Source organism: Vipera ursinii (assembly GCF_947247035.1).
Source record: "Vipera ursinii genome assembly, chromosome: 6".
Classification (NCBI taxonomy): domain Eukaryota; kingdom Metazoa; phylum Chordata; class Lepidosauria; order Squamata; family Viperidae; genus Vipera; species Vipera ursinii.
Window position 1 is genome coordinate 48,210,036 of NC_139515.1, and position 25,865 is coordinate 48,235,900.

The following is a 25,865-nucleotide window of genomic DNA, read 5'->3' on the forward strand; positions in this document are numbered from 1 at the left end:
TATCAATTTATAGTTGTCTCATTTCATCTTCCACTGTTTTGAACTTTCCTATGACCATGTTTCTTACATTCCACATGCCTCCTGTAATTCTGTCTTTGTAGCTTCAGATTTTCTTTTCCTTTTCAAAAGCAGCAACTAATTACAGGTAGTCCTTGACTTATGACCACACTTGACCCCAAAATTGATGTTGCTAAGTGAGAAATTTGTTAAGTGAGTTTTTTCTTTTTAAAAAAAACTTTTTATTAATTTTCCAATATTACAGTTATATCTTTGAAAAGCAACATGGTGTCTGGGTTACAATAGTTCATTTCATACAAATGTATGTTATTACCAATCTCCAACTATTACAGCCAATATTTCCTCTCTTTTTTCCTTTAATACATATTGTCTCTTGTCTAAATTAACATGCTTCTTATTTTATCCATCAGCTACTTAATAGTTTTCTTACATTTATCAATAATTTTATATATTTTATTTATTTTGACATTCCATCTTTAGACCATCAATAAGCTTATAAATTTTCCTGGCTTTAATTTTGCGTTAATATTTAAGTTAAACATTTAATATTTGTCATTTCCAAATTTCCGAATGACCCCACTTCCCTTTGTCACAATTCTCCCCAACACCTAGTGTTCCAGATACACATCTATCTCATTTCCATATCAACAGATTAGTAGTACAATACAATATTCTTATTTTCATTATAATTTCCACATATTGTAGATTCAATAACCAAGATTTCTCCCATTTCAGCATTTAGTACATCCTCTCTCTTCTTCTTTATGTCCGCTCTCTTGTATTTAGACTTATAATTTTATTCTTATCACTACATCCAAACATATTGATTATGTTACTCTTAACATATATATATATATATATCTTATTCACCTTCATTTAACCTTTATAAACAATTCAGCATTTCAATTTAACTATTGATATTCATACATCTAGGTTTTAGTTAGCCAACATTTTTCTTTATCTTCACATCATAACAATATCTCATATTCAAGATACGGGTCCTGTCTACTTAGATATATTCTATTTTAGGCCTCTTAGATATGTCCACACTCCATTCTTCTTCAGTCTTATTCTGGATTTTTTGCTTTGCCATGTCATTTTCTGTGTCCTTGCTTCAGGATCATAAAAGAATTCTTGTATTATTGTATCATATTGAGGTGACCATCCAATCTCCATTTTGGGAGGTTTGAGGGGTGTGGCAGAACTACCAAATCTTCCCATTATTTTCTCCTCTTGACGTAGTTGCCCTGGACTGTTTATCTTTTCTTCCATCTGTTTCTCATTTTGATCTTCAAATTCCTTCTGGTTTATGTAGCAGGTTTTTCCCTCCATCCATTTTGTCAGATTTTTTTCTGAATTTTCTCTTATCTGTACTTGTTGGGCGGTTAAATCTTCTGTCAAAATATTTGATTGTTCAATTTTTGCTGTTGTATTCTGTATAGATAGTTTATTAGTTGTAGTCAGTTATCTAAGATACTTTCTAGTTTTTTTCCCAAAAGCTCTTATTTCATCACCAGCTGTAAGAAGGAATTGGTAAGTTTGGCAAGTTATTTTCATCATAACAGAAATTTGTTTTTGCATTTCTTCTACAGTAAAAGTCTGTTCCTGGTCTTCCATAGTAATGAGTTAAGTTGAAAACTTTTACAGTTCTTTTTTTTCCCTCAGAGAATAAGAAACAACTAAGACTCTCACAGCTGGTGTTCAAGGTTACTCTTATCTTGTTTTCTAAACTGTCAGCCAGGTCTCTTTTCTTTAAAAATAACATTGCAATTTCAGGTTTAGCCACAAGATCCCCCAACTGTTTAGGAAATTCCTTTCAATTATTTCTTCTGTTTTAGGAGGGAAAAGCCAAAATTTCAAATAAAAATAGGAAGTAAAAAGTAGATAATCAAAATCTTTTAATCCACAAGTTTTAAAAACTAAAGTTCCAGTTGGGATCCAATTATTTTTTCAACATTTTTTTTAAATCTCCCCTGTATATTCAATCGCCTCTGTTTCTGGATGGAGGGCTAAAATCCCCCTTCCCTCTCCACAGGGGGGAAAAATACTTTAGCCTCTTACTTAAGTGGAAAAAAGTTGGAATTTAAGAGAGGTAGATCTCACCCAGTCTCTTCCACACTGCTTTAATGTTGCCTGATGGTAAGGGTGACTTCGGCTGTCTGCAGCCTTGTGACCGGCCATATTGCTATGGCCAGTCTTTCATCCACCTGTTCGAAGGGAACGCAGGCACTAACAGGAGAGTTGCCACTCTCCCACATTTCTGCGAAAGCCCGTCATAAATATGAACCAATTTAGAACCAATCCTAAATCATCTGAATGTACACTAAATCACATGACCATGGGGATGCTTCAAGTCATAAGTGTGAAAAATGGTCATAAGTTACTTTTTTCAGTGCCATTGTAACTTTGAACGGTGACTAAATGAACTGTGATAAGTGAAGGACTACCTGTATCTTGAAGGTTTTAATCTAGTTACATTATAAACACCATTAGAACTCAGCTTACAAAAATCCTGAACTCTTGCCCAAAAACCATGTTCAGTGCCATATGGTCTGAGAGACCTATTATCCAGCATGCTATTATTTTCGGTCCATATGGTTTTCTTAGTAAAAATAAGGGAATGGTTTACAATTTCCTTCTTCTCTGTAGTATTAATAGATGCCTTTGACTTATCATTAAAGTAATTATCTGCCTCCATCTTCTTATATCACTGTTGCCTCATATATTATAGATCGCTGCTTGTTTTAGCTGGATAAATGGGATGACCTTCATACCTTGTGTGACCTTTCTGGAAATATAGTATATATTTTTGGCCAATACTCCTGACATTCTTTGCTCCTTTCTCCCAGGAACATGCACACAAACACCTTGACATAACGAGAAAGCACAGAAGGACAAGGAGCTGTTTATAATGAACAATTGACTATTCTAATTCACCCTTCATGTTTCAATATTTTAGCAAAAGAAATGCCTCATTATACATCAGTGCATTGCCAGAGTGTTTTGTGGGACATTCTGAAAGGAGAGAAATTAAGAATTTAAATAGGGCTTTTAAGTGAGCTGCAGTTGGTGCTTAGTATATTTGCACTCCATCACTTGCAGTTCTATATTAAACCAAGGAGCTGATTAAAATCTACCATGTCCAGAACAGGAAAACAAGCATTGCAGAGCAATAACATTACTTAGGCCTGCACTGTTTCCATATTCCACAGAGCATTTAGAACTTTGTTATTTTCACTGAAATGAGAAACTGCACAAGAAAGTAAACAACTGCAACCATTAAAAATTTGGCCAAACCACTTTTATTAGTTTTCATAACTGGAGAATGGATCAGTTATATTTGTATGGACTTCCATTTTAAGACTAGACCATGTCCTGCCATAACCTACAGATTGAAGGTATTTTTAAAAGCCAAATGCATAGCTTTTAGCCATATAAAGCTAGCTAAGTCATGCCCAGCTCTTCGTGTTCCCTCAGATCATAGCCTGCCAGACACCCAACCCCCGTCCTCTACTGCTTCCAAGAGTTTGCCCAAATTCATGTTCATTGTATTGATGACACTATCATCCTCTGCTGTCCCGTTCTCCTTTTGTGTTCAACCTTTCACAACATCAGGATCTTTTCCAATGACCTTTCTGTATATAAATCATTAAAAACAAAATAGAATTATATATTCTGGGAGCATGAATATAGATTCTCCTTCAGAACATAATAATAGAAGCTCTCATGATTGCCATCTGATCTTCAACATTTGCTAGCTACATGGAATAGAAAAATGAGAAAACAGATCAGTTTTTATATTTTATAAATGACAAAGCAACTGGAAAGAAAGAATTTTGGAAAGAGTTTTAAAAGAACATGACTCTTCCTGTCTCATAAAATCATGAAACAATAGATTCAACCCAAAATGCAGGAATCAAAATTAAAGAATCCCCATACAGATGGCTTACCGGCCTATATTTCAATATATGCAATGATGGGCAACCCATTGCCTCCCTGCAAAATTTGTTCCATTGTCAAGCTGCTCTTAGTTTTTCTAATACTTTTTCTACTCTTAACATTCAATCAGAATCGGTCTTCTGTAACAAAAATCCATTTTTCCAAGTCCTACATTCTGGAACAATAGAGTGCTATTATATTCTCTTTTGGTGTTCTTTTCAGCGTTAAAGATAACCTGCTTCTTCATTTTCTCTTCATAGTTTCAATCAATTTTCATTGCTTTTCTGAACATTCTCAAAGTGGGGTGCTTTGAGTTGGACATAATGTTCAAGTTAGAGCTTGATCAACAGAGAATAAAATGGAACTATTATTCTGGGTAATTTGTACTATATACTGTATTTCACTTTTTTCTATCCACAGCTGATTGCTGATTGAAACTCAATTTGTAATCAACTATTATTCTAAGATCTTTTCAAAATACATTATTATCAAGATGAAACATGCATTCTTCATCCTGTATATATTTGATTTCTGATTAGCTTTTCTTTTTCTCTGTTAGATCCCATTTCCCAAGCTACCTGGGGAATTCTGGGAGTCCACATATCCTAAAGTTGCCACGGTTGAGAAACACTACTCTAATATATATATGTAATTATTTTTGAGTTTTATTTCTATCTTCTAGAGTACTAGCTATCCCATCCAATTCTGTGTCATCTGTAGATAAGCATTTGTTCCATCCCTTTGTTTAAGTCACTAATAAAAACATTGAAGGTTGAATCATGTGGCATCCAGTCACATTTAAGCTACTTACTAATCAGAATATTGTGAAGAGCTTTGTCAAATGCAGAAATCCTATATACACTATTCAGCATTCCCACAATCTACTAAAGAACTTGCCCAATCAACAACTGAAATAGTTTAATCTGAAAACAGGCACTGAGTGGCCTATAGTTTCTCCTGAACCTTGTGTTTCACCTTCTAAAACAGAGGTCCCCAACCTTTTGGGCATCAGGGACCGGTTCCTTGAAGAAATGTTTTTCTGCGGACCGGAGCATGTGTGGTTTTGTGTGCTGCCTACATCCCATGGATGGGGCTTTGATTGTTTGTGCGGACCGATTGCTGGCATGCCGCGGCCCAGTATCAGTCCATGGACTGGGGGTTGAGGATCCCTGTTTTAAAAGGTAGGCACAACAGTTTGCCAAGATTTCTCAAAAAGATGACATAAACAAATATTAATAATACAGAAATAAGTTTATGTTCATTCATTCAACCTACAGGTAATCCTTGACTTACGACTATTACAATAGTTCAAATTTAGAATGAGGCTGAACAGACTTCTGACCAGTCCTTGCACTTATGTTCACCACAGTATTCCCTCAGACACCTGATCAAAGTTTGGAAACTTGACAATCAGCCTGTATTAACGACAGTTGCAGCATTCCAAGAGTAAATGATTGCCATTTGCACCTTTTCAGCCAGCTTCCAACAAGCAAAGTCAGTGAGAAAAGCTGGATTCACTTAGCAATCAAATTATTCATTTAACAACCACAGTAAAAAAGGTCATAAAATAACTGCATAGCTTAGCAATAGAAGTTCTAGTCCCAATTGTGATCATAAGTCAAGGACTACCTGTACCAGATGAGTTGAGAATATAATAATCAGAATTTTTCAACTGGGAAAAATGTCTGGTGTTTTTCTAGAAGACTGTTCTACAATTCAAATGCTAGTGCAGTCACAGATGGATGGATAATCAAAAGATCAAAACAATAATTAATTAATAATATATTTAAAGTAGAAAAAGATGACTAAAAAAATTAAAGAACCACTTATATAGTACTTTACATACTGAAAGCATAAATATTATTCCTGTAATAAATCTATCTTTATTTCTGAACCAATTCAGAAGCAAAATAATGGCAGTACCTTTATTGGAATCTAATGTCACTTTCTGACAAAAAAAGTATTAAATCACTTATTTTACTTTTTGATAGGATTTTAATAAAGTTCCCCTGAGGTGCTCAAGACCTTCCCTGTGCTTCATTGTAATTATTAAAGAACATGATTATAGACAGTGTCTGGTATTTTGCGGTATTATGAATGTGATAAGTTACTAAATTGCATAGAGAATTAAATTTGCAGCTGGGGGACTGTGACATTGTATTTCATTAGTTTATTGGAAAGCTGAATTTGGTTAAGATATTACTATTTTTTTCTAGAGCCAAGCACTTTAATGGTAAAATCTGCAAGTTCTTTTATAACATTTCTCATTCAGTATTTTCAAAGAATGGTATACAAGATGCTTGTTCTGGTATTATAATGAGCAATAGATTGAATTTTAATAGCTATTTACAGTTTATGAATAAGCAGTATAATATACATAGTCAATGGCTTCAGAAAAAAGGCAGAACCTAAGCTGATTTTATTTTACGTAATACATTTAGCCACTTTTGATACTGCTTTTTATTTTTTCCAACTCTTATATTGTCCTTAAATAATATATATTGAGACCTCCAAAAAAATCAAACAGTGACAACAACAACAATAATAATAATAAGTGTGCTTATTCAGTTAATGAAATCAGAGGTTAGTCATAATGAATTTTCAGTTTATTTCCAGAAATAGTAGGAGAGAGAGTAAAGGATATATTCATGGTTGCTTTCAGATGCTTGACTGTATTATTATATAATTCTTAACCAATTCCATTTGCTTCAACTAGAATGATCAATAATCAGAAAATGAGAATTATAGTCTCATAGTTTTCAATAAGACAAAAGTTGTCTATATTTTCTCAAGCCAATACAGCTGCAACACTTGTAATAAGCCACAGAAACAGTAGTGATTGTTCTCACGTGTAACTTTAATTTTAAGAAAACCCTAGCATCCAACATAATTATCATAATTAAATGTTTTGTGAATTCCTGGAATCCTCATTACAGTTGTGTATCTTATCAGAGAAATAATTTTCCTCCTATACTTTTCTTTTCTATTCAACCTTTTAATATTCAGAATATCAGCTTCTTACTTTTAAAAGAACTTTAAAAATATTTGAAAGGGACATGAGATTTATATTTCTAATGTTCTTATTCAAAGTTTTACTTAAATTAAACATATAAACATATCTCCAGTTGTTGGAGAAGAACTGGGAAACTTTAATTTTCTAAAACTGAGCAGTCTTAAACAAATCCTATAGAAGACACTGGATTCTTCCTTCAAAAGACAATGGTGGGAGAGATCTAAAAGTCACTCTGACCTTCTCTGTCTCTTGGATTTTTCCATATTTAGAAAAACAAAAGAGTCATCATCATGTCCATATTGGTTTGAAAGAATTCCACAGCCAAAGCACCAAGATGATTTATTTTTCTGGTCACAAGCCTACTGAAGAACTGTACTCACCTGCAGTTAGATGCAGTCAAGTTAAGAAAAAATCCTATCAGAATTGACACCACAATCTTTCTTTTACTGATAACATTCTTCTTATCAATCCATTTGTCCTTCCTCTACTATCAATCCAATCACTCCCCTTTTCAGCTTCTAGAAAATGCAAAAACAGGACTGATATTATATAAAGATTGAGGTTGGAACTCCATCTTCTATTTTCTTTTTGCCTGAAAATATATTCATTGTCTCTGGTAAATTCCTAGTAATTTAAAATTTAAATCATGTTAGAGGTAGAAAAAGCCGATTTACCAAATGTTAACAGATAGGACTGGGAAATAATATGGATGGTATTTGTATATTTTCTGACAAACTGAGGCTGAGTAGAAGGGTAAGGTTGAAGGTCAGCAGACTGGCTTAAAAATTGACTGCGGAACAAGATCTGCCATCTACTCAGCTGAACTGTACCCTCATTATCCCTCTGTCTGATTATCAGAACATCCTTTATATGCTGATGCCAAAGAGACAGTCTTAACAAATTGTTACATTCAATATTGTTCTACTCTGATTTAATTATTTTGTGTGCTGTTTAAAGTTTTTCCATCTGAAACAACAGGAAGGATTAATGCTTTGGCTGGAACTTGGCCAATCCCTAAACAGACAGATCAGACACCTACAGAAGCAATTAACAGTCCTTCCGTTTATTTTAATGGTAGTTGGGTCTGGAACTATGAGCATTATAACTGATGCTAAACTTGTGAAATAACTGCATAGCTTTTTTGATGCTTTAACTGAATGGCTTTATTATGTATAACCAAAGTTTCTTGCACCATCTCAATCCAGATGTTACATAATTAAACAATTTGCATTGTGATATATATGAATGCAGTTGATCAAAATCATTTATGAAAATACCATTGTTAATAATTGGGTTTTGGGAAGTAATTGATTAATTCATTAAAGTGCACATCTTATTCTTAGTCCAAAGAAATATTTTTTTCAATTGAGCCTATCTCTGGTAATTTTATTGTCTTCTAAGAATTGTTTTGTGGTAGTAGATTTGTGTTTTTAATTTGCCTTTGTGTCTTCTGGTGATGAGGATATCCAGGAAGGATAATGTGTTGTTTTCTTTACGGTTTATGCTCAGTCCTAAGAATTGTGATCCCGTGAGGATTTCTCTGATTTATTGCTATATTTGTCCTTCAAACTGAAAGTAAGTAGTAAGGTAAATCTTGATGAGATCCATGATTCTGGGTATTTTGATCTTAGCGTATTTAGTTATATCATGTATGTTATACTTGCTACCGCTGGATTGCTTTGCTTGTTCTGGATCTATGGATGTAAAGAATGCATATAGCTTATCAAATAGCTTAAAGTTAGCTTTATCAAATAGCTTAACAAAGATATTTTGATAAATAGCAAAAAGTAAGTCTAGCCAATGGATAATTGTAGGGATTAAAATGAAAATCATTAAAAGTTTGCCATAAAAATCTCATTTATCAATTCTTGCATAAAATTTTAATGCTTTATATAATTAAATGATATTATTAGTTTAGTTCAAAATCAGATATCTACTATTTATTTTTTTAAATAACATACTTTAATATACAGACATTGTATAGATTATTTTAATTCAGAACTGCAGATAAATCTTTTTAACTTTAATTGGAACATATGTTAAACTGATATCAAAATTATATTTTCAGACTGGATGAATGGATCTCAAAACTGGTATTCTGTGTAACCAAGAAGAAAGAAATTTACTGTGGCACAAAAAACCCCAAACTTCACATATGAAATGTCAAATCCTCATAGGATGCTGCCAACTCAGATTCCATTAATGTATTATTTCTGGGATTTGAGTTGGCAGCAACATATGAGGATTTTGAAGTCATGAAAATCTTAAATTTTTGGTTTGTTTTACATAATTCTTACACAATCAGTTTGTTTTATTTTTTTGTAATTTTAAACTGCTTTTATTTTTATAATTGACTGGATATTATGTATTTTTATTACACTGTAAGTTGCTCAGAGTTGCCTCAAACCATGGGATTGGCAGATGATGATGATGATGATAATAGTAGTAGTAGTAGTGTGTAATGACTGTGAAAAGACAACTTCTATATTTGAAAACATAGGAAAGGGATTGAAAGTAAAAATTAAAATATAGAATATATAGTTATGCTCACCTCATATAGTTATGAGTTATGCTCAGCACTTCAAACATGGACACAGGTTCTGACTGGTATGAATTCTTGTGCCTATTATAATATTCTTGTGCCTATATAATATATATTATTATTACTATGGGTTTTTTTGTACAGTCAGCCAGATGTTCAGACTGGATATTTTGTCCACATAGGTTTTTCTCAAGGATATGAGAAGGCAGTTTTTGATGTTTGATGGTATTAAAGATATTATTGCATGACGTAACCTGTTCCAAGTAAAGCTGCCTTTTTCAATTGACTGATGATAATTCAGTCAATGCCTAAGGTGTTCAAGTGGTGCTCCAGTTGTTTTGGATTGATCCAAGGTGCCTATTATTATTGATTTCTTTTACCCTAGTCATTCTATTTCTATTTGCAGATCTTGGTATTTCATTATATTCTCCAGTTCTTTCTCTTCTCTTCTGCTGTCTCTAGGTACTGCAACAACCACTGTCCAGACTTCTTTATCTTTCTTATGGACAGTTGTTAAGTCTGGGGTGTCATGTGGCAGGTGCCTGTCTGCTTGAATTCTAAAGACCTACAACAATTTAGCTTCTTTCTCAGATTTCTCAGATTTCTTCTGGTTTGTATGGAAAGTCATTTCCAGTTTTAAAGTTATTGTTTCGTTGTCTGGATTTTCAGTAAACTGTACTTGTTGATCTGTAAAGCCCTCTGTCTTGGTATTCCCTTTTCCACTCCTATTATTTTTTGAATTAGTAGTTCTTTAGCCGCAATCAAGCTTTTGCTTTGTGGGTCTAGGCTGGCACCTTTGTCTTTCAAGATAGCTTTGAGTTTCTCAGTGTTTGCAAGAATACTTTCAAGTAAGGATTTTAACATAGCCAAGGTTTTTTGGTGATCTTCCTCCATTTATGACATAGTTATAAACGGTCTTTCTAGTGAAGGCTATTTATTAAACAAAAGTCAGTAAATGTACACCTCCACCATTCCTAGAAACCAATTTCACTGCCCAGCTGCTCTCTCAGAGTTAAATCTCTCATAGATAATACCAAGTTCAGGTCTAGGCTGTGAGCAAGTCTCTTTGTCAAAAGCAATAAAGTGCTGTACCAAGCTTCACCACACAAGATGTCCCCGCTAGCATTTAGAGTCTTTTTCAGATCCTGGACTAGATTCTTATCCAATTTAAGTTCTTTATTGCAAATAAAATAAAATAACAGGTTCCAGTAAGAATAGGAACTTTTTGGGTCCCCAAATTTTAAAAAAAAATCCAATTATATTAAGTTGATCTTTTCAATGCTTTATTTCCCCTAGCTGATCAGATGCCGCCATTTTAGAGGGTGGGGAAAAAACAAAAATTCCCTTCCCTCTCTCCTCACAAGGGGAGAAATTTTCAAGAAGCTTTTAACAGGAAAAATACTTGGGGTACAGAGAAGGTAAGATCTCACCCAAATCCTCCACATTGCTTTCAAGGTGCTTGTTAGTAAATTTGGCCTCGGCTGTCAGCAGCTTGATGATGGGCCATATTAGTGGCTGATCTTTTCCCTGTCAGTTTGAAGAGCTGCCCCAGATCAAATGGGAGAGATGCCGCCCTTCTGCGATCACTCGGGGGTCCTCTTCATGCTTGTTACCCCTACAGGGTGACTTCCGACCCTCTTCAGGGTCCCCCAGCAGGAGAAAACCAGACGGTGGAGCGAGCGATCGCCCCACATGTCCGCCAATGCCATGATCGCAAACTGGAAGCCTGTTTTAATAGCTACTGATTGTTTCTAACACAATTATTTAAAATTTGACTTAGATATGTAAATCCGGCAATGTAGCACATGCAGCACCAGAAATCTTGTTGTATAATCATATAATTATAATGATAAATGGTTGAAATAATTTGGAAATTTCATGTTTCCTGAATGCATGCTCAAAATGAGATGCATTCTTATATTAAAATCTGTATGTTTTATAACAATAGTTCAATATCCTACTCAGACAAAATGCCTACAAACATGTGGTTAAGGACAACCATACAGAAAATATATGTTTGGGGATAATATGTCACAAAATTAATTATTTTAGTTGCAAATGTGCAAAAGAATAAATGTGCATTCAAAATGCATCCTAAGGGAGATATGTGCCTGAAAACGTATAAATTTTTCTGTTGATATTTTAAAAAGGTCTAGCAAAGTAATGTGGAAAGAGGCTGAAACAAAGCAATCAAACAATCCTAGAGTGAAATTGGAGTGCTTCAGCATCAAAACACTCAAGTGTTCTAATGTCTTAATGGCTGAAGCCCAGCAGGACAGAAATGAAGTTGAAGGAATGTGAATGTTTTCCTGCCCTTTTTCATTTGTTAAAAATCTTTCCCTTGGATGCAATTGGAAAGGATATATTTAAGTATGTTGTCAAGCTGATATAATTGTATTTTGGTTTAGGGGTGAGATGGAGGATTTGAATTGCTCTGTGGAGGCCAATCCAACTTGTTTGGACTGTTCAAAATATACTATCTTGTCCTTTCCAAAATATCCTAACCTAACTTCTTATCTTTCCTGCCCTTCAGATTTGAACTTCTGTTTGTAGCTTTAGAGAGAGAATCACATCCTGTAACCCCTGTTCAGCTGTATGAGAAATGAAGCAAAGCACAAAATTAGCCTCTGTACTAAGCACTTCCTTCCTGTAAATGAAGCCACACAAATGTTCAAGACATTAATTTTCTGCTTCATGTGGAAAGCAATTATCCCTGAGGAAAGCCAGCCACTAAGAGCACCACAATGGGATACTCTGGCCCCATAAAGCCCATATGTCTCTGACCAAATACTATGGCATGACTTTTCATCCAAGCCACCACTGTTGAATATGCAGTTTTGTAATGTAATAGAACATCCCCACACAAGTACCCTCATGCAGTGCAAGCATATTTTATATTCTGAGATCCAGCTGTTTTATGCTCCTTTTTCCTTGATATTCTATTCAGACATCCCCTTCTAATGTTTTACAGATATATATTTTTTTAAGAAAAAGTTCAGAGGTATCTGTCAGGCAAGTACCTAATGAGGCCTTGGCAAAACTTAAAAACTAAGGCCCAAGCAATGTTACTCTCTTGACTAATTCTAATTAAGTAATAGTTAATAAAACATTCTTGGATAAGAGTTTAGGGAATGTGGAATTCTTTTTATCAATTGTGAGAAGAAAATCCATTCATTTTGTGATAAAAAGGCTTACTGTAAGAAATGGCAGCATATTAATTTTAGCTTCATCCCAGGGGCATGGTAAACAAGTAAATGATCTCCAGCAGCTCTTTTCCCAGTTCCTTTAGCCTGTTTTCATTTTTTTTAATCAGTTCTTTCACTTTCAACAGATTCCTTCTAGTTTGTCAAAGTAATCCTTGAGTTCTAGATCCTATAAATATGAGCAGAAGTGCTATATTTATTGAAACATAGAACAAAATATTATAATTAAAATAGTATTAACAATGTCATTGTTTACTTTTACTGCTGGTTTCATTGAAAATGATATTGCCCAAATCCATACATCCAGAATTATTCTGTATCAATCCAGGTTAATATTAAAATTAGTGTTGCAGCAAAGTGAAGTAATAATGCATAAAGTTCAACATGCATAAATATTTCAATCTGTAAAGAATTCATAAGCTTTCTGGTTCTTTCCCTCTAGTTAGTCAGGAGAGAGAGAGAGAGAGACAGACAGACAGACAGACAGACAATTTATTTTACAGATATATTGATACACGGAAGAGAAACCACCCTGGGAAACTTAGGGCTATAGATTAGCTTGTGTAATTTAAAAAATTTGAGAAGTCCAAGCACTTCCGTATTATTGCCAATAACATTATGTGGATGTGTTCATGAAACCTTAGATGCTGAGCTTAGCTCAACAGAGACTTCATCTCAATTTTCTCCTCCTACTTTACATGCTTCATTTTCAAGCTGTCTCTGTTGGTTCCTTCAGAAATAGCCAAATTTTATTCAGTATTTTTGAAAAATTCATTTTCATTAGTAAAATGTGCTTTGTTAAAAGAAAATATATATGAAAAGAAAGGTTTTTTTGGTAAAGATAGGAATCCTTATGAATGTATTCACATTCATTGTTAGAACCTTTTTCTTATGAGTTCCTCATAAGTAGATATAAAAGAGATTCTCTATACTGTATAATAATGTTTCTCCAAGTGTGGTTTGAGAATCTGGGAGTTTCCCAAGAGCCTCTCATGGATTGGCAAAATATTTGCCAGCCTATATTTAAAAATAATCCCATCGAACATTAACAAGAAGCAGTAATGGCAGTGGAAATATTGACAATATATCGCAGAGGTCTCCAAACCTGGCAATTTTAAGACTTTGGTTGGCTGGGGAATTCTGGGTTGAAGTTCACAATTCTTAAAGTTGCCAAGATTGCAGACCCTTAATATAACCCATAACAACAAAAACTCTTTTGAGGTGCTCTATAATTTTGTATGGCAGTGAAAGCTGGACCATAAAAAAAGCTGAGCGCCAAAGAATTGAGGCCTTTGAACTATGGTGCTGGAGAAGACTCCTGCGAGTCCCTTGGACTGCAAGGAGATCAATCCGGTCAGTCCTAGAGGAGATCAACCCTGACTGCTCTTTAGAAGGCCAGATCCTGAAGCTAAAACTCAAATACTTTGGCCACCTAATGAGAAGGAAGGACTCACTGGAGAAGAGCCTAATGCTGGGAAAGATTGAGGGCAATAGAAGAAGGGGACGACAGAGAATGAGGTAGCTGGATGGAGTCACTGAAGCAGTAGGCGTGAGCTTAAATGGACTCCAGAAGATAGTAAAGAACAGGAAGGCCTGGAGGAACGTTGTCCATAGGGTCGCGATGAGTCAGACACAACTTCGCAGCTAACAACAACAACAACAACATAATTTTTAAAAGTGGGAAAGGGTCTTGAGAGAAACACTGTTTGTGTTTCTGAGTTTGTTTTATACAGATGTGTGACAATTTGATCTGTTTTTTTAAACTTAATTTCCACAGTTTTCATAAATGTAACATAAATAATTTGAGATTATTTGGGAAAAGTGAAAACTGTAAAGTTACAAGCCATGAATAAATGCTGAGACCAAGAGAGTACTTGAATTTTATGTCGCTTTGTTTGCATTTCTTCCTGAAAGCCAATAAAAAAATGCAGGTTACTTACAGTTCCATTTACAATAGCAACCCTATTCTTAATTAAAACTATTAAACAGTTGATATATTAGGGCTATATGGACTAATTATATAAGATTTTATGAGTAATTGTTTTTTGTTGCAAAAATTTAGCTATCACTTTTTTTGCAAGTATGCTGACATTAACTAAAGAGGCAGCTATGTTCTTGCTTATTTCCTAATAAAAACTTCGTTAAAAGTAATCAACAATTATTTGAACCTGTAACATTAGCAGCAAGGTACCATTAATTGTATCTCTTCAGAAAACAGTAAGGTGGCTGCAAGAAAAAATGTAGACTAAACAATATGAAACCTTAAGAATAAAAAGGAGAACAGAATTTTCAAGAGAGTGTAAAAAGACAGGAAAATAATCTTCAATAAACATTATTGAACATTATTAGCAATGATGGGCTCAGAAAACAAATATCCATTCAAAAATTCCTATTTTCTTTCTCATTACCTTTAAAGACTTATGGCACAGGGGAAGATTAGCTGTAGGACATCTGTGCCTAAGGACATCTACCTCATCTACCCAGTAAGATAGGATGGGCACGCTTCTAGGCCCTTCCCCAAATTTTGCCATCTAATGGGAGCTAGAAAGCATGTCTTTTCTGCGGACAACCCCTGCCCTTTGGAGCACTCTCGCCCCCAAAGATCGCAAGTCCTCTACCCTCCTAGCTTTCCATAAACCTTTGAAGACCTGGCTTTCCTCTCAAGTGCTGGGATAAGAGGAGGTGATTTTTCTCATTTTTAATGTGTTTAGTTTTATAGTTTTAATATGGCTTTTATGCTGTTTTAATTTTTGATTGGGAGCTGCCCAGAGTTGGATATAAGATGAGCAGCGATATAAATGTTTTAAATAAATAAATAAATCAGAGCAGTTTGCCTGCTACTTTAAACTTGAAGGGTTTTTTCCCCTCTTAAGGAAACAATATCAAGATTCTCCTGAAATGTCTTTAAATTTTAACAGGAAGCTACCCTCCTACTGAGTTTAAAATAGAAGATTGGTCTGTTTTAATCAGTGAGTAAAATTTATCTGTATTCCATGGTTGTTTTAGGAGGTCCTGGTGTTTCATTTACAGTAGCATACTGATATATACGGCTATGCATATTATCTCACATCTTGTTATCAGTAAGCATACTGAGTAGTATGATCTATACATTCATTCATGTATTAACAAAACCTGCACTCAATTCAAGGTTTTTTAATAAACATATTGTAATACATCCAAAAGCTGAGATTCAGGGAAGAGAGCAGGGATTCTAAAAGAAATGGAGATGCAGAATTCACAACTTAAATGGATAAGCAACAGCCCAAGATATTTTGTTGCCTTGGAACAGCAAACGGCCTCTCACCATCAGCCACTCAAGTTGAGGCACTCAATCAGAAACACAAAGAATGGAAAGGAATGGACTTTGTAAGCGCAGCATTGTTAACACAGGTGTATCAAATTTATACACCTTGCATCTGGCAATTTACAAATAAAAACCATAAAGTCTATAGAAAAATAGACACATTTTTAAAACAAAGTTAAAAAGATAAAAGGACAGAGGGAGCGCCCTTAAGCCACCAACCACCCCCAGATTAACATGTCAGATACTAGCTGACAGAGACAGGTCTTAACGCATCTCCAAAAGCTAGAAAAGTGGGGGCCCATCTTGCCTCAGGGGGCAAGATATTCCATAGATCAGGGGTGAGGGCAGAGAAAGCTCTCTTCCTTGACTCTGCTAGTCTAACCAAAAAGGATACATTGATGAACATTGGTATTGAAAGCTGCCAAAAGGGTTAAGAAGAGCCAAGATGAATGTACTACCAGAACCAGTGCTATTTCTGTCCAATATCCAGGCTTGAATCCTCTCAGGAAGTGGTACAGATAATTTATTAGTCCAGAAAATCATGGAGCTATAATGCCATCATCTATTCAACCACCTTCCATAAAAAGGGAAAGTGAGAAATAGTAGACAATTTTTCTGAATTAACTATAACCGTGGGGTCCAGAAATGGTTTCTTGAGAAGATGATGAACCAATGCCACTTTAAAAGGACCCACTCCCTCAAGGATAAGTTGATCATTGCTTAGACCCACCCATGTGTCATCTCCCAGGCAGCCTTGACCAGCCAGGAGAGCCATATATTTAGTTCATAGGTGGATGTGTTTACAGTCCCAAGGACCCTATTATTTTTCATTGTCTTATAATTCACTTTAAAAGCAACAGTTACTGGCCTATTAGGTTGGTAGTGTTTCTGTTTAATTAAGACAAATTGAACTTGAGAAATAGCTGCTAAAATGATGAGCCCACCTCTGTATAGATGAGGAGAGGCAGAGGGAGAGATCACTGAAAATAAGATGGAAATTTTTATTATATAGGTCGATTAACAGTTATTTTTAATTATTTCCACATTTTAAATTTTTATAAATCAAACAAATAGGAAAAAAACAGTCTTCTTGTTGAGCTCTGGAGATGATCTAAGTTTGCACTTGATTAGTTTTTATTAATGAGATTAAATGATGCTTTTTGTCTCCAGAAACTAATGCAAACAAAATCCATTTATCACCCTGGCAGTAGTTTCTGCAACAAAGTTAATGACCACTACTGTTCTACTATCAAACCAGTCAGAAATCATGCTTTTTTTGCAGAAAAGCCAAATCCTGCCATCAATCATTGTCAGCATAATAATACTGTTAAATACTCTGGAATGGAAAGTAAAGCAACCTGGCCATTATCTTTAAATGCATCTCGGAAATTGTTTTCTTTGTGTTTAGAACAATCCTTTTATGGTTAGTCTAGGAAGGTGGCATTCTTTTCAGCATTAAATAGCTGAAAACACTTGTCAAGGAAGAAGTTCCTGCTTAAGTGCTTTATGTCTGTATGGGGCAGGGATAGATGGACAGATAGATTAGATAGTAAGAGATATATAATTTATTTCCCCAAAGTGTAATGGCACTTATTTCTTATATCAGTTTTTTTGTGTAGGGTGAGTCATCTAATAGAATTTCTTCCTTGCTTCTCTTTTCAATTCAGAGACATACTTAAATCAAATCTTCAGTGACAACTCACTCTGTGTCAAAAAGCTTTCAAAAGCACTCAATGTTAGCAAGGTGTTTGGGAAGTAGCATTGTTCAGCACCAGAAATCTTGAGTCTTTTGTCATTCTCCCACTTTGCCAATCTGGTGATTTTCATTCTTCGTAGTGACTTTGTTTTTCAGGAAGAGCAAAAATCCTGCTGCTTTTTGTTGTTGTTGTTGTTGTTGTTGTTGTTGTAGTGACATGCCTCACAAATTCTAATTCAAGTCATCTTGGTGATAACTATAACAAAGCAGAATAATATTTGTATAATCTCATGTCAAATTGAGTCTGCATAGTTCACATATGATTAAAGGCTTCCCCTTGTTTAATTTAATGCATTGATTGCATTTCTTGAGAATTATAAAGAAAATTCACATTGCTGACCTGACCAAACAAATTCCGGTTTGTGACTGTATGCTCTAGAACTAGAACTCTTCCAAACAAACAAAAAATGTAGCTTTTTTAAAGTGTGCATTTAATTATGATAACACAATGAAAAAAATATCATAATGGCAATATTTATTTCAATCCAATTAAGGCAGATGTAGCATTTCCCCCTTTGGCTTTTGAAAATGAAGTTAGCAGTTCTCTGGTTTAAAGTTCTGCATCAAAGTTTTGTTCCTTAAACTTGAAGTAGTTTATCTACTGAAATCTATAAGCAGATTAATTTCAAGTATACGCTGATATTGCTGTGTAATGCAGAATAATTCATGTATGTAATAGTAGTTGCATGTAGCTAATCCACCCAATTGTTAGCTCTTGTATGTCTGTCATAGCATTAGCCTCTTTTCATTATTTTTAGACACTATAGGAAGACAGCCATAATACTTTATAACAATAAAAATCAGAAGTCTGGCAGCACTTTTTCTAACTAACAAATTATATTGAAAGGCATAAACCTTTGTGAGCTACAAATAAAATAATTTTTAAATAAATTTGTTGGTCAGAAAAGATGCTTCTAGACATTATTTTCCCCCCAATAATTTTTGTTTCTGTTTTTTTTTATGAGATGCCCTATTAGAATTGCTTATGCAGATTTTAAAGAAAAGGAAGACTATTTCAGAATCACAAATAATCAATATGGACATGTAGATTTCATTAACTTTCTTTAATGGTGCAATTAATGACTTCTTAAAGAAGCATGGTAAAACATTTATCTTTACAATCTAACGCTATGGACAGTAGCTACCAGTGTCTCTGTATCTTGTGGTGTGCTAAAACCTTTGCACATTTAGCAACTCTACCCATTTATTATTTCAATTTCAGTTCTATTCACTTGGTTGGGACAGAAAATTGTTCACCTGATTGAAAAAGTTCATAGTCAAAAATAAGAAGGTCACCCAAATGCACTGTAGACTTTTGTCAGAGCTTCAATTTGAATGCAGAAAGAATTTTTTTTTCAAATGTCTTGTAAATGGAGATGTCAAAATGGTATGCATATCCACAATACTGAGATAACTTGACTTTATGTTTTAACAAAGTAGTGTCTTGAAAGAAGAGTATTGATTCATCTGATCATTTTAAATACTGACACATACTATGGATGGACCCTCCCCATGTCTTTTCCTGAGATAGCTGCTTTCTTGAAAAGATCCTGATGCACAAGAAAACTGTTTTTAATTATTCATTCAGCTGGATGATATAAAGCAAAATCTCTCCCAAAATCCAATTCCGAAAGAATAATCACAACCAATGCTCAAAGACAGCAGCTAACGAAAACGAGTAATCCATAGGTCTGATAATTGGGTGGGTCACGATACTTGTACCCCTGATGCTAGAAATTAATAAGTAACAATAAATGTCTGTACTGGCAATTCCTTTTACAGAACTTTCAACAATGAAATATTAACTTTTGATACTTACTGTGTTGCCCAGTTAATTTGATCTGCACTTACTCTGTACATTTTCCTTTTATAATTCTTGGGTACCGTCTATCAAATGCCATTCACATTTGCATGTTACAAAACATAATTTCAGAGATTTTTGTGTAAGTTGTTTGGAAGAATATTTTCTGTGTTGGACAGATTGTATATTTTTCTTGGAGCAAGTATATATGCTTGCTTTAACATCTTTTTACAAGATTTCAGGAAAACGTGATAGAATATAGGAAAGCTGAATAGAATAATGCCATCAAAGTAACATGATTTATTTCACTGCTTGACCTTCCTTGGCTTAAAACTCTGGTTCCATTTAAGTAAAGCTTTCCTTCATAGTCACTATGAACTTTGCTTTATATTACAGCCTACACATTCAATTTGTATGAAGGGAATCATTCTGATTTTACTGGGTTTTTTAAATAGACTGTTTCTCTATTATGGACGTACACATATCCCACTTGCACACATACTTATTTCATTTGTATAGTGCTTGTAATTTATGATCATTCATAATATAAATTTCTTTTTACTGGATAGTCATTGTCCTTCACTTAATATGATCTTGACCTGCATCTGACTCATTGTCAAGAAAAAGCAACAGCAAGTGGATAAATGCTGCTTATATCTGACTGTTCAGATCACATACGCTTGTTTTCTTAAGATCTGGATGATAGAAGTTCCTAACCAGCTCCAGCTGACTTAAAGCTTGCTTTATTTTCCTGGCCACAATGCAAGGTGGGTTATGAGGGTAACTTTATGTTAAACTCATGCTTCCCTCAGTAGAACAATTAGAACCTGTTTTTTCTGAAGAAATGCAATTGCTTATGCACTGTCATTTCCTGTTGGTTTGGATGGATAATTCAGATTTATTAGTGTACCATTTTTTCTTAAACTAGTGAGACTATAAAATCCAATAATAGGTCACTATTATTATTGTGATTCATTGCATATTCAGCCAGATGTTTAAAGCAGATTTGGCATTTTTATACATTTTGCCCATCCTATGGACCTGGGATATGCAGAACTTGTGTTTGATGTTGTTAAAGATATTGCTGCAGGATGTAAGCTGTTTCAAGTAAAACTGCCTTTTGCAATTATTATCATGGTTTGTTGATTAGACTGTATTTGACATTTTTATCCACCTATTCAGTCCTTCCCAACTACCTGAAATAGGTAGACGTTGATATTTGATGGTGTTAGAACTATTGTCACAAGATATAAGCTGCCTGTTGCAATTCATTGATGGCGAGTTTGTCATTCAAGTGGTGCTCCAGTTGTTTTGGGATTGCATCCAAGGCATCTATCAATCAGAATAGAGCTGGAAGGGCTCTTGGAGGTCTTCTAGTCCAACCCCCTGCTCAAGCAGGAGAGCTTATACCATTTCAGATAAGTGGCTGTCCAGTCTTTTCTTAAAATACTCCAGTGATGAAGCACCCACAACATCTGAAGGCAAGCTGTTCCACTAGTTAATTGTCCTCACTGTTAGGAAGTTTCTCCTTAATTCCAAGTTGCTTCTCTCCTTGAGTAGTTTCTATCCATTGTTTCTTGTTTTGTCTTCTGGTGCTTTGAAAAATAAGTTGACACCCTCTTCTTTGTGGCAGCCCCTCAAATACTGAATACTACTATCATGTCACCCCTAGTTCTTCTTTTCTCTAGACTGGCCATACCCAATTCCTGCAACCGTTCTTCATGTGTTTTTGTCTCCTGGCCCTTAATCATCTTTGTTGCTCTTCTTTGCACGTATTCCAAAGTCTTGACATCTTTTTTGTAATGTGGTGACTAAAACTGGATGCATTATTCTAGGTTTGGTCTTACTAAGAACTTATAAAGAGGTACTAATACTTCACGTGATTTTGATTCTATGCCTCTGTTTATACAACCAAGGATTGTATTAGCTTTTTTGGCTGCTGCCATATTGCTGACTCATGTTTAAGTGATTGTCCACAAGGACTCCAAGGTCCCTGTCACAGTTTCTGTTTTTTAAGCCAGGTTTCACCTAATCTTGTACTTGTACCTTTGGTTTTTTTTCTGCCTAGGTGTAAAACCCTGCTTTTCTCCACATTAAATGGGATAGAGTCTATCAAGATCTTTTTGGATCCTAAGCTTGTCTGCTGGTTTGTTGGCTATTCCTGCCTAATACAGAACCTTGTGGTACCCCACTACTTCCTTTCTTCCATGTAGATGTAGTACCATTTAGGACTACTCATTGAGTATAGTTTGCCAGCCAGTTACAAATTCATCTGGTGGTGATTTTGTCTATCCCACAGTTTTCTAGTTTACCAAGAAATAGGTCATGGTCTACTTTGTTGAATGCCTTGCTGAAGTCTAAGTATAAATGTCCAAGTCTAAGTATAAATGTCCATAGCATTTTGCTAATCTACTAATTTAGACACTCTGTCAAAGAATGAAATAAGATTGGTTTAGTAGTGCTGGCTACTAGTTATAACTTTATTTGTTTCTAGATGTTCACAGATATGGGTTTTTTAAATTATTTTTTGCAGTATCTTCCCTGTATTGATGTTAGGCTGATTGGTCTGTAGTTTCCTGGGTCTGTTTTTTTTATTTTTCCTTTTTTGAAGATGGGAGCCACATCATCTCTTTTCCAATCCTCTGGTAGCTCCCCAGTGCTCCAGGAGTTTTTAAATACATAGTACATTTTTTCTGAGATAACATCTGCCAGCTAATTCAGAACTCTGGGATGTAGTCCGTCAGGTCCTGGTGATTTATATTAATCAAGATCAGAGAGGTGTTCTCTCACCATTTTCTTGCTTATTTTAATTTTTTTTTTATTTCTAGCCTGTCTTTTATAGTTATGATTTTGGTAGTTTTGGCTATCGTTTCTTTTTGCGTGAAGATTGAGGCAAAGAATGAATTAGGCAGCTCTGCTTTCTTTGTACTGCCAGTTACATCCCTGCCAACTTCTCTGTTTAGTGGTGCAATTGCCTCCTTGACTTTTTTCTTGTTATTTATATGTTGAAAAAAACTTTTTTATTATTATCTTTGGCTTTTGTTGCAAGTCTTTGTTCATTCTGAGCCTTTGCCTTCCTGACTTAATCTTTGCAGATTCGGGCTATCTGCTGATATTCTCCCTTTGTTATTCCTCTTTCCATTTTTTGTATTTATTATTTTTGTCTTTTCAGTTTATCAGAAAGATCTTTGTGCAACCATGCTAATTTCTTCTTGGATTTCTTGTTTTTTTTTCAGTGGTATTGTGTTGGACTGGGATTTTATGATAATATTTTTCAGAGTTTTCCGTGCTTCTGGGTTGTTTTCCTCTTTAGGATTTTTATCCATGGAATTTTTCTTAGACTCTGAGTTTGTTAATATCAGCTCTTTTAAAGTTAAAGAGACTGGTTGGATTATATGCTATTGATTGTGTTTGCATTATGTTGAATTCCAATATGACATGTTCCAGCATCATCAACTCCCTTTATCACTTCTTCTTTATTAGGGCAAGTATTGCTTTTCCTCTACTTCCCTCCTATACCTTTTGGATGACAAAGTTGTCAACTAAGTTGGTTAGGAATCTGTTCGATCTCCCACTTGCTGCAGAGTTTGTCTCCCAGTTGATATCAGGGTAGTTAAAGTTTCCCATTACTATTGTGGAATGTTTCCTACATACATTTATTAATTGATTAGCAAAAAGTTCATCTATTTCTTCTGCTTTGTTGGGTCACCTGTAGTATATGCCTATAGCAATGCATTTTTCCCTTTTATATTGACCTATTACTATTGGTGTTACCTCTGCTTTCTTTTGCCACAGTCATTCTATTTCTATTTGCAGGTCTTTGTATTTTGTTGCCTTCTATTATCATTAGCCATACTGTAAATGATTACTAATTTTATTTACTAAAAATATAGATTCTGTCTTTGCCTTCTTGATTAACAATCTGTTACTCTATTTTGTTTGTATTTTCTCTTCACAGTGCCACCTTGGGCCTTAATAGCCATAGCCATAGTTGCCATCTTATTAGTCCTTACCTGCTGTTTCTGTCTGTGTAAGAAATGCTTGTTCAAAAAGAAAAACAAGAAGAAGGGCAAGGAGAAGGGAGGAAAGAATGCAATTAATATGAAAGATGTAAAAGATTTAGGCAAGAACTTGAAAGATCAGGTAAAGTATATACCATGTTCTTAAATTTATACTGTATTTGAATATTTAAATGCATAGACTGAGAGGAAGAGATAAAGTATTATGTACTGTATTGAAGATTGACTAGTTGCAAGTGTTACAGTGGAAAATTTCTATCACTATTCTCTTGATCAGCACACTTAATTTTGAGTTTGAGCTGCTATAGATACAGGTCCTGGATGTTTTCAGATTTGTAGCTCAGGTTCAGTTTACTAGGTGTACTAGGTTTACAACACATAACAGGTGTTAATATTTCTGAGAAGGAGTTCACAACATAGTAACCAAGATGGTTGAGTTATCTGTCATCTCACAAAACCACATTGAGATCTCCCCCAAGGTAATGTTTTATTTATTTATTTGGTCTAAAATTTTGCAGGATCACTGAGCTTAGTAAGATTTTGGTAATCTTTTGGTAATCTTGACAAAGCCAAAACACCAGATAAGAACACCAAAATTGGGCATCAGGTTGCTTAATAGTTTGTGATTACTAGTTAAAATTTTATGACATTTGAGGTGATTTAAGAATATCTAGCCATCATACATGCTGGAATCCACTGTCTGAAATGGTTGCCAACCAATGCACAACTAAGAAAAATATTATTGTATCAATTATCTGCTATTAAGGCAGTGTTGACTCTTAGCAAACCTATAGAAAACTTTTGTTCATGATATGCCCCTAACCTGGTCCTTCAAGTCTTCCAGAGGTGCACCCATTACCACTGTATCTGAGTCTGTCCACCTTGTTGTTAGTCTTCCTCTTCTTTTCTTTCTTCCACCTGTCCCAACATAAGAACCTTCTCCAGAGAGCTAGGTTTTTACATAATATATCCAAAGTATGATAATTTGAGCCTGATCATTTGTGCTTTGAGTGAGAACTCTAGATTGATTTATTCTTTTATATGCGTATATAATTACAAATAAGAACCACCAAATTAATATCTAGAGCACAAATAAAGGCTAATGTGTTATTCCTTCTGTAGAATGTTCTTCTGGCTCCTTAAGCCTACTTGTACTAAAATTATTGGGACTGCCATTTCTTTATCACAAATTAACCTCAGTCCATCTTCTAACATCAAAACATAAATAAGGCCTTTTGGTCAGAGAATTTGATTTTTTTTCATTTCTTTTTGAAGCAATGATTGCCAAATACTAGAATATGAAAGGTTAAAGTTACTCCTCTTATATCAAATTTTCATTATCTGATGAAAAAAGGAAGAGTATGAAGAATAGCTTTTCATTAATACCATTAACTGTGATCAATTTATATCACTACTTTATGAATAAAGAGTAGTTATGTATATTGCTAGTTACTGATAAATTCTATTGTGGATACTACATAAGTGTCCTTTAACAACAGAAACCTTCCTCCCAGTGAAATGTGAATGTTGGTGTCATGGAAATGCATCTTTTTGATTTGTCAAGCAAGAGTGTGCAGAATTTTCCAGAAAACAGAAATAATCTATAAATTCAATAAAGCCGGTATTCTAAAGGAGAGTTATTGCAATGGAAGAACAAATGACTAGCACCTAAAGAAAGGTGAACTAACCCACATAAAGAAGTTAAAATTAAAATTTCTTTGTTAGTTTTGGTATATTCTATATTTGGTATAAGCACTTCTTGCTTCAGGAGGACAGAAATCTTGTTATAAATGTTACACACAAAGAATGTGATAAATTTGTCCTATTATTTATACACTAATGACATATTGGTAGAAACTTGAAAAGGTTAGGACTTTATTACTTAGCTCTATGACTAAACAAGTATGAGCCCACCAACCTAGATAAGTTTAAGGAAAGATTCTTTTGAGATTTTAGGATTAGCCAAAACCACTTGTTGCTTGAGGCAAAGTAATACAGTAAATATTGTTCAGTCACCTTGATCATCCCAGCAATTATCCCAGCAGTTAACATGGAAACTCTCTCAAGGATATGTCCCTGGCTGCAGATATCAAACAATAATAATTAAGATAACTAATTATAAAGTTATAAAGTCTTATTCTACTTAATGGTAGAATTGATTTCACTTTTCCAGTAGATAGATGTGTGTGTTTGTGTGTGTGTATTGTTTATATAAATAAATGTACAATATCTTTATGTGAAATTCCTATTAGATGAGAGAAAAGAGTTAG

General features: G+C 34.5%; 1 protein-coding gene across 1 annotated transcript in view; it reads left to right on the plus strand.

Moving 5' to 3' along the window:
• SYT1 (synaptotagmin 1) overlaps window positions 1–25,865 on the plus strand; it is a gene marked incomplete at its 3' end in the record, with an annotated part of 207,440 nt that overhangs the window by 83,310 nt on the left and 98,265 nt on the right. The window contains exon 3 of the mRNA XM_083365142.1: window positions 23,535–23,719. Within this exon, the coding sequence (XP_083221268.1) occupies window positions 23,535–23,719 (185 nt within the window). The remainder of the gene's footprint in view (window positions 1–23,534; window positions 23,720–25,865) is intronic.